At 39.9% G+C, this 8,373-nt stretch overlaps 1 protein-coding gene across 1 annotated transcript; it reads right to left on the bottom strand.

The window, feature by feature from the left end:
* Positions 1 to 3,812: 3,812 nt before the first annotated feature.
* On the bottom strand, positions 3,813 to 7,407 carry si:dkey-1j5.4 (leucine-rich repeat-containing protein 15). Its single transcript, XM_056269313.1, has 4 exons — positions 6,308 to 7,407; positions 5,962 to 6,149; positions 4,748 to 5,446; positions 3,813 to 4,386 (listed from the first exon to the last, which is right to left on the bottom strand). The coding sequence occupies exons 2-4, from the start codon at positions 6,143 to 6,145 to the stop codon at positions 4,196 to 4,198; spliced, it is 1,074 nt and encodes a 357-aa protein (XP_056125288.1). The 5' UTR covers positions 6,146 to 6,149; positions 6,308 to 7,407; the 3' UTR covers positions 3,813 to 4,195.
* Between the last annotated feature and the right edge of the window lie 966 nt (positions 7,408 to 8,373).

Below are 8,373 nucleotides of genomic sequence, written 5' to 3'. Positions count from 1 at the left end.
AATGTTTTTTTTCCCTCAAGGATCAGTGTTCACGACGAAGACAGAGATGTTTCCCAAGAGCTTATTTTAAACTTTATAGTAAAAAAACTTGACTTTTGGGAGTCGTATTCACACAAACACAGTGCTTTATCATTAACAGTATCTTATTTGATTAGTGATTCATTAGATACTATACTGTCTTAAGGGGTCATATAATGGTACAGGCACTTTTTCAAGTTGATTGTACTGAAATGTGTGTTGGCAGTGCCTGTACACAACCATCAAATAATGATAAAAATCCATCCAGTGTTTTTGTTTTAATCTCCTTATATGTTTTCCCCTGTCTCAAATCGAGCCGCTCAACCATGTGACGTCAATAGATCGGACCCCCTCCCACGATTGTTGATGGACAGCAGCGTTTCAACACAGACCCGCCCTGAGCGAGCTGTCATCATAGTCCGCCATTGTTGATACACTGGAGCAGAATGGCGTCTAAGCGATTGTGGTGTTCTGTTCTTGGGTGTAATAACGAACACAGCAGCCATTTTGATGTTCCTAAATCCGAACCGCTGAAGACAAAGTGGCTGAGTTTTGTTTTCGAAGGGAATATTCCCCACGATGACGATCAACGTCAATGCTTTCATGTTTGTGCGAATCATTTCTCACCAGACTGCTTTATAAACGAGGGTCAGTATAAAGCTGGTTTTGCTAAGAAGCTGCTCCTGAAAAAAGAATCGGTACCAACTATTCATGTTCCCTCTGCACTTCCAGAAGAAGTGAGTGTAAATTTTTATTAACCTTTATATTAATCTTTGCAAATCGCGAAAAAAGCTTTTCATGACCATTAGTTGTAACGTCAATCAGTCAATGAACTAACGTATACATCAGTAAACACATAGCGTTCGTATCTCACTACTCTACCCTGCCAGTACATACAAAGATAGATCAAAGTGACATTGCGTTAACCAACCATTCAGAAACGTCCTGTTCGAGCCTTAATTGTCGAACTTCTTCGGGCCGTTCTCTTGTTCCGGGTCCGACTCCGGTTCAAACTGATACGGTTGCACAGATGTGTCCTCAGAGACTCCCGCTGCCATTCTTTCTCCAAAATATACCCCTAACTGTTGTCAAGGCAACACGCCACATGTGTTGTGTCAAAACGCCCGCAGAACAGAGGGGCGGAGTGAGCGAAGCTCATTATCATTTAAACGCATATGCACTGAAACGGCGTGCTGAAAACAGAGCTGTTTTTGACCAGGTAAGATTAGTGTTTTCTTAAAATACTAATGAGAATTTTTTAATAAAAGTATATTACAAAGTTTTCATTTAGACCCTAAACATTCATATTAACTTGTACAAAAATGGCATTATATGACCCCTTTAAAGGGATAGTTCACCCAAAAAAGAAAACTGTCATAATTTACTCACCCTTGTTTCATTCCAAACATCTATGACTTACTTTCTTCTATGAAACAAAAAAGAAGATATTTTGAAGAATGTTGATAACCAGTTTTGGTGCCCAATGAATTCCAAACAAAAAAAAAGACGAACATTTCTCAAAATATCGTCTTATAGAAAGAAAGAAAGTCATACAGGTTTGCAAAAAATTTTCATTTTTGGATGAAATATCCCTTAAAAAAATCAAACAATCAAGGTAAAACAACGTTTAACAAAATTCCTTCCATGCTAGATTAGAAATAATGTACAAATTTCACAAGTGCGCAATGAAAAGAGTGAAAATGCTGACACTTTACTTTAGCTGCTCTGTTTTTGTCTGGAAGAGATATATATTTCTAGATTTTTGAAATGCACTTTTCTATGTCAATTCAATTTAACTACAAATTTCTACCCTTGATGGAACACAGATGGAAAGAAAATGAAATCATTTTGGAAGTGACAAAATAAGACAATTCTGCACCTTTCCAGTGGCTGTAGACGTAGACAAGGTGACCGACAACTCAATTAGACACTCTACAGGCTACTAGAGCTCCTGCTGTGCCTACTGGAATGGGAAAAACCATCTCTGCATATGGTTTCATTAATCATTAAGTCATTATGTTAAACTGTTAGATGGTAATCAGTCTTAAGTTAAAAAGAAAAGTTTGGCAAACAGCAGTTAAGATCCTGACGAAAAAGATCCTCTGGTCTGATGAAATAAACGTTAAACTCTTCAGCCTGAATGCCAAGCACTGTGACTAAAATGGCTCAACACCTGGCCTAATACCGTACCTACGGTGAAACATGGTGATAGCAGCATCATGCTGTGGGGATGTTTCACTTCGAAAATAAGCCTCAAGATTACAGATCATTTTGGCAACCTCCTGGGCATTTTCGTCTAAATTTATTTAGAAAAGGCAGCAAGCAAGTGTAGCGTTTCATTCTTAAAAGGCTGTACCTTTAAAATGGCATGCTTCTAATTAAAGGCTGAAATTGGTTTCTTAATCATATTCAAATATTAAAAAGGTTAAACACCAAAGAACACTGCCGCCCATTCATCAGGGTTTAGTAAAGCTTGAACAAATCCGTGTTTTGGGGGAATGAAATGTTAGATTGCCTATTAAGCTAGGTCATACAGTCCTAAAAGAAAGGAAGAATGGGTTAAATGGGTCTTGTAGGGGTTAAAAAAGGACGTAACATCCATGCTATGTGATGAATAAGGGTCATCACTATTAAATCGATTGTGTAATCTCAGTCGAATATGGCCTCAATGTGAAGTAAATTTACCAATGACATCACTACTACAATACTCTGCACTACAACAGTAAGCACAGTTTATCTCCATCTCAGTGGCATTCCCGCTAATGTAGATATATTCAGTGATTCAAGTGGGTTTTCTCAAGCTGTGATTAATGTAAGCTGCTGTAAAGCTGTTTATTTGATGCCAGAATCATGCCAATTTGTCATTGTAAATCTACTAGTGAAAGCGAGCTGGTTAGAGGACTCTGAGTCTGTAACAGCTGGTTGAGGGGCTGATGCAGTGAGGGGTAAAGCATCCGCAGGAGCTCCCTACTATAAGCAACGGTTACCATGGCAACGCTGGGGGAAATTAGGTGTTAAAGGAGCATCTTGTTATGCACAAAAGCATAATGCACCAGTAATTTTGTTTTGAAAGTTAGACTGTAGATATACAGTCATCAGAGTGTGAAAACATTGCATGCATGCTTTAGTGTTTTTGTAGTATTTTAGGACATATCAGTCATCAAAATATACAACAAAAACACTGTAGCTTGTGTATGTGTATATTTTATAACATAGATACATGTTTGTGTGTGTTTAAATGTGTGACTAATCTCCTGTAATGTCTAATTATCCGATTTAATGTCTTTTTATTTAATTTTTATGAATACATTTTAGAAATGCTGTTCCACCAGTTCGATTTAATATCAGTAAACTGTAGCAGTACTGAAGCAGAAGTTTTAAAGCAGCTTGCTTTGTAACACCTTCCCAGCATCTGAAATGTGGGACTGCAGCTTCAGCGCCCTGGGTGGAATTTAGAGACAGAATGATGATTTCAAAGGAAGCTTATTCAGCTGTAACAATCCGATGAGGAATTCAGTCTCAGGTGGTGGTGGAAGTTTGCAGTCGGTCTCTGAGCAAGAGGGGATTTTCTAACCTCTATTTATTTCCTTTAAGCTTCACTGCTTCTAACAAAAAAAAATCATTTGCACATATGCATTCGCAGATTCAAGATGTGTTTATTGTGTATATACTGTATACATCATATAGATAACTAATTGTAAACATGGGTTGAATGACATTAAATAAAAAATACAGCAGTTATACTCACCTACTAATATTATTTAGAGGGATTATATTTTGAGAGCATCTTCTATGTTGATGCTGAAGGACAATAAAAAACACTTTGGATCAATAATGCATTTAAGAGAATCATTTGTAATATTAAGTTGAAAGTGAAAATATATTATTATTCTATTACAAAAAAATTGACATTTCTTCTGTATTGGGAATACCAGATGCACAGTTCTTCCTTTAGTTTTGTAGGATGTACTGCTGAGAGCCTCTCCAGGTGGTCTGGTGTGGGTGAAAGTTAAGAAATCTGCAGAACAGCAGCACTATCATTAACCTGTCAAAGTCATTGTGGTTGGAGTTATGTGAAGCATCACTATTCAATTACAGAAAATATCACTCTGTTATTGTGCTACGCTTCCAACTTTTGGAGGTCGCACGTGATATGATATCCAGACTTGGGGATTTTCTAGGCCCTGCAGGGAAGTTCCTCAGCTTTCAGCTGGTGAATGGGTCTATCACGAAACTCTTCTGGGCTAATGCACCGAAGTCTTTGCAGAGGCGAATGATTAGCCCTCGTCTGGGCTACGTAATGTACCAGCGAGTTGATACTGCAGTCACATTTCCATGGGTTATCGTGCAGATACACCTCCTTCAACCCTGAATCAATCAGAGATTTGAATAACGTGTTACACTTAACAGATAAGAATAAAAAAGTAAATGTTTTCATGTTTGACCAAACAATAGAGAATTTTTTGAGTCATCATACCATGTTACATACTTTTTTTCTACTAGCAATTATGTTGACTGTAAAAATCATCTTGAGACACCTATATTCTGTTCTATTACATTGTACTCCATCTAGATAAACGCAGAAGCATGTCTTATGGCAACGGCCCCTAAGAAACAAGTTTTGTGTCGGGGAACCTGAAACCAGCCTAATAATATAGTGTTTCCTTAGAACTGATAGTCAGCTGGTCATTCAGGCAACCCAGTCCATTTTAAAAATCCTAATTCTTACCTTGCATGTTGGCTAGCATGTTGCCATCAATGGCATGAAGTCGATTCCCACTTAAGCCCACATGAGTAAGTTTAGGTGTGTGGCGGAATAAGTCAGCTGGCAGGCTCTCAATTTCATTCTTTCTGATATAGAGCTCCTGCAGGTTGGAAAGACCTTCTAGTGTGGACGTGGTAAGTGTGGAGAGCAAATTGTTGTCCAGTACCAGCATCTCAAGACCAATCAGGGGACCAAAGGTCCCAGCTTGAATATTCTTCAGCTTGTTGTTGTCCAAGTTGAGAAAAAGCAGCTCTTCAAGTCCAACAAAGGCTTTGGGCGAGATCCTTTGGATGCGGTTCAAGGCAAGGTCCAGAACTTTGAGGGCAATCAGAGGCTTGAATGCATTTGGAGGGAGGGCAGTGAGGGCGTTCAGGGGCAGATCCAGCTCTGAGAGGTTCCTCATGCCAATAAACATGTTAGGTTTCAGGCTAGCTATCTGATTCTGGCCCAGCATGAGAAAGCGTAGGTTTAGGAGGTCTTTGAAGCCCTTTACTGGAAGTTTAGACATTCGGTTTCCTTGCAGATTCAAAAGCATCAATCGCTGGGCACCCGCAAATGCTTGAGGGTTTATTGATTTGATTGAGTTTCGCTCCAAGTTTACGCTCTCGATTTTTGGGACGGAGGTCAGGATGTTTTCTGGGAGGTCCTGCAGAAAATTTTCACCTTGAAAATAAATAAACAAAAGGAAGCAAAAGAGGAGGGTTTAATTGGTGGTGCTGAAGCAAAAATCACTATGTTCATAGGGTTAAGAACTTGAGTGCAACAGTCAGGTCCCGGAAGTAAAATTCCCAATCATTTTCTCCAAAGGGGAATTGATTTTTAACAATAATTGACCATTAAAAACTGAACTGCAAGGTTGTTAAATGATGGTATGCTTTTGTTGAAGCAATCAGCCTGCATTATTTCAGCATGTTTAACCTGTTCCTGGTGAAAAACTACATTACCCATGATTCTGCAAAGAATATTACATATATTTTGAATAAGAAACCTGTGCTGTATCTAGGGACCAGAATTGAATGCAACCTTGCTGAATAAACTTACTGAACCCCAAACTTTGAATGTTAGTATAGATACACGTGGTATTCTGGATAAAAATATGGTACATTTATGAACAGGTAAGCAGTGAATTAAGGTTACATGAAGATCCATGCACTATTACTGAGAACGTTCCTGCTCACCCATTTTTAGGATCCATGAGTCCAGAGGGAGTTTGGGTGGGATGCTCTGAAGTCCCCTCTTTTGACAGTTGACTTCAGTCTTTTCCGTACTGGATTTCTGGCTGCATTTACAATCACTGGGGCAGTTTTCCACGGCCTCTGCAACCCACAGCCATAGCACGGCTAACCCTGCAACCAGCTTCATATCCCTGAAAACACGCAGAGCCAGTGATTTAATTATGTCACGAAGGACAATATAATCCTACTAAAAAGAGCATTAGGGGTATTACTGCAAAGAGAACCCCACACATTGCCTCAAAACTGACATACTGTTTGTGTTAGATGCAAATTACTAATGCAGACTTACCTTGTGACCAGATGCTGTATGGACGTCTAAATCCAACGCTGCTTTTTCACGCAAATCTAGTAGCCGCTCTGAGCTCGGATGAAGTCTGAAATGAGTCGAAATGTTTGCCCCTCTAGCAAAGTGTGAGCTCTGTAAAACTCCCAGCACAGCACGTTGGTGAGAAAAATGACATGCACAGATCATGACAGGTTTCCCTGCCAAATGAACTCCTGCGTCCCTAGAGAAAAATCTGCGGGCATGCGTTTTTGCGTGGGTGTGTGAATTTACAGGGCACCTTATGTACGGCTTTGATTGTTTAACTTGGCACAGGTACGGTCTGGTTCACGGCAGATTGATGTCACTGTTATATCAGTGAGCACACATGATAATAGGGCAGGTCGATGAGCACAAGTGATCGGTGGAGGCGCCACAATCACTCAGTCCTCGGAAAGCCTGCTGAGCTGATAAGGACAAGGACCTTATTCAGCTTTCCCCTTGGGCTTTTCTTGGCATTGTCCGCCAGGATTAACAGTAAGAACGAGTCACAGTTTCTCAGTTTCTCGCGAGCATCATCAGTGTCACTCTCGTTTTCACGGCCCCAACGCTTTGAAAGAGGAGGGCTGGCTGGCCTCAGGAAACGCGCAAACCTCCAGAGATGTTATTATAGCTGGTGTCTTTAAGTTTGACGTGTCTGCTCACTGAGATGATTTTATTGCGCGATAAAGACGAAAGCTCTTTCAAGGCCCGCCAACAGCAACACAATATGCAAGCCATCTGGAGCAGCATAATTATAATTTTCTCCAGCACCAAGCTGAGAAAAACCGACGCACCACCTCTAGCCACCCAAAAAGAGGAACAGTCAGAGCTGATAAAAAAAAAAAAAACCTGTGTGATTCTGATTAATAGGAATGTGTTAATGCTGCATCTGTTCTTTAACAATTATTCATTTCTGTATCAAGTAAACAAACAAAACAACACAAACAGCTAGAGAAATCAAAGTGCATTTCATGCTCGTTTTTACTGTTTGTGAAAAAGCTATACACACATACTTCTTTCAACATCAGTGAATCCCTTCCCACCCCCAATCAGATGGATGTGCTGTTGCAAAATAAAACTGCATCTCAAATAGATTTAGCACAACAGCTCCACACTACAGCTCTGCACTCATGCTCTGTCACTTATGCCAAATAGTACCAAGACTGGACAAATTCCTGTAATTTCCAGTGCTGTAATAATTTGCAAATGGAGTCAATCAACCGCAGCAGGCTGCAGACAAGAACTCTGAAGACAAAACCACATATTACTAGAGGTCATGTACATTTTCAGATTTATGTCCAATGCCCAGAATCTATTAAAAATGCCCATCTTTCTCTGAATGAGCGGAAACAATGGCTATCCTTTTATATCAGTCCGTGGCGAGTTATGTATACTCAGCTTGGAATGACACTATGAAACACAGTTGAGTGAATTTTTGAACGGACACAGATTGGATTTCACATGATGCAACAATATTTGACTTTGATCAAATAGTTGTTTTACAGTCACAAAAATCATGTGTTTGAATTTGCCAAACTCACAGGAAATTGTCTTTGGAAAGAAGAAAAGTCTCATTTGAAAGTGAGAAGGGCTTCACACAGATCCAGGCTAACAGATGTTGCCTGTAATAAAGCACAATTTAGCATGACACTAAAACCAATTAGCTTTCTAATGTGCACGTTCATGGGTACTTCATTTGTTGCGCATTGGCCAAGGAATGAAATGGTTTCATGCATCAGTCACTTTGTCATTTCCCTTGATGAGGGAAGTGAAACTCTGACACTAGATCCTTCACCCATTCATCCTTCACCCTTCACAATAAACATTCTTATGCCAGCTGACCTGTCTCAGAGCAAACCTTACATCAATTCTACTTCACATTGCTGACATCTAGTGCTAGACTGTAGCTAATGCATAAGAATATCACTGATGAGTCTAAGGGCTTGTGCCAATACCCACAATTGCAGTCTTGGTGGTCACTTGAGAGCACGAGCACGAAACAGAAAGTAAGTGTGCAGGACTTCAGAGGCTACAACCTTCGAAGGCCGTGA

Source organism: Rhinichthys klamathensis, unplaced genomic scaffold (assembly GCF_029890125.1).
Source record: "Rhinichthys klamathensis goyatoka isolate OS25496 unplaced genomic scaffold, OSU_Roscu_1.1 h1tg000281l_1, whole genome shotgun sequence".
NCBI classification, from domain to species: domain Eukaryota; kingdom Metazoa; phylum Chordata; class Actinopteri; order Cypriniformes; family Leuciscidae; genus Rhinichthys; species Rhinichthys klamathensis.
The sequence above is the reverse complement of the archived record's forward strand: the minus strand, read 5'-3'. Positions and strand labels throughout refer to the sequence as shown.

What these genes read in the sequence shown, in the direction of transcription:
- si:dkey-1j5.4 (XM_056269313.1), bottom strand. Translation starts at nt 6,145, where the DNA reads ATGAAGCTGGTTGCAGGGTTAGCCGTGCTATGGCTGTGGGTTGCAGAG. An exon ending in CTCATGGATCCTAAAAATGG is followed by an intron (nt 5,447 to 5,961) that starts GTGAGCAGGAAC and finishes TTTATTTTCAAG; the next exon opens with GTGAAAATTTTCTGCAGGAC. An exon ending in CATGCTAGCCAACATGCAAG is followed by an intron (nt 4,387 to 4,747) that starts GTAAGAATTAGG and finishes TGATTGATTCAG; the next exon opens with GGTTGAAGGAGGTGTATCTG.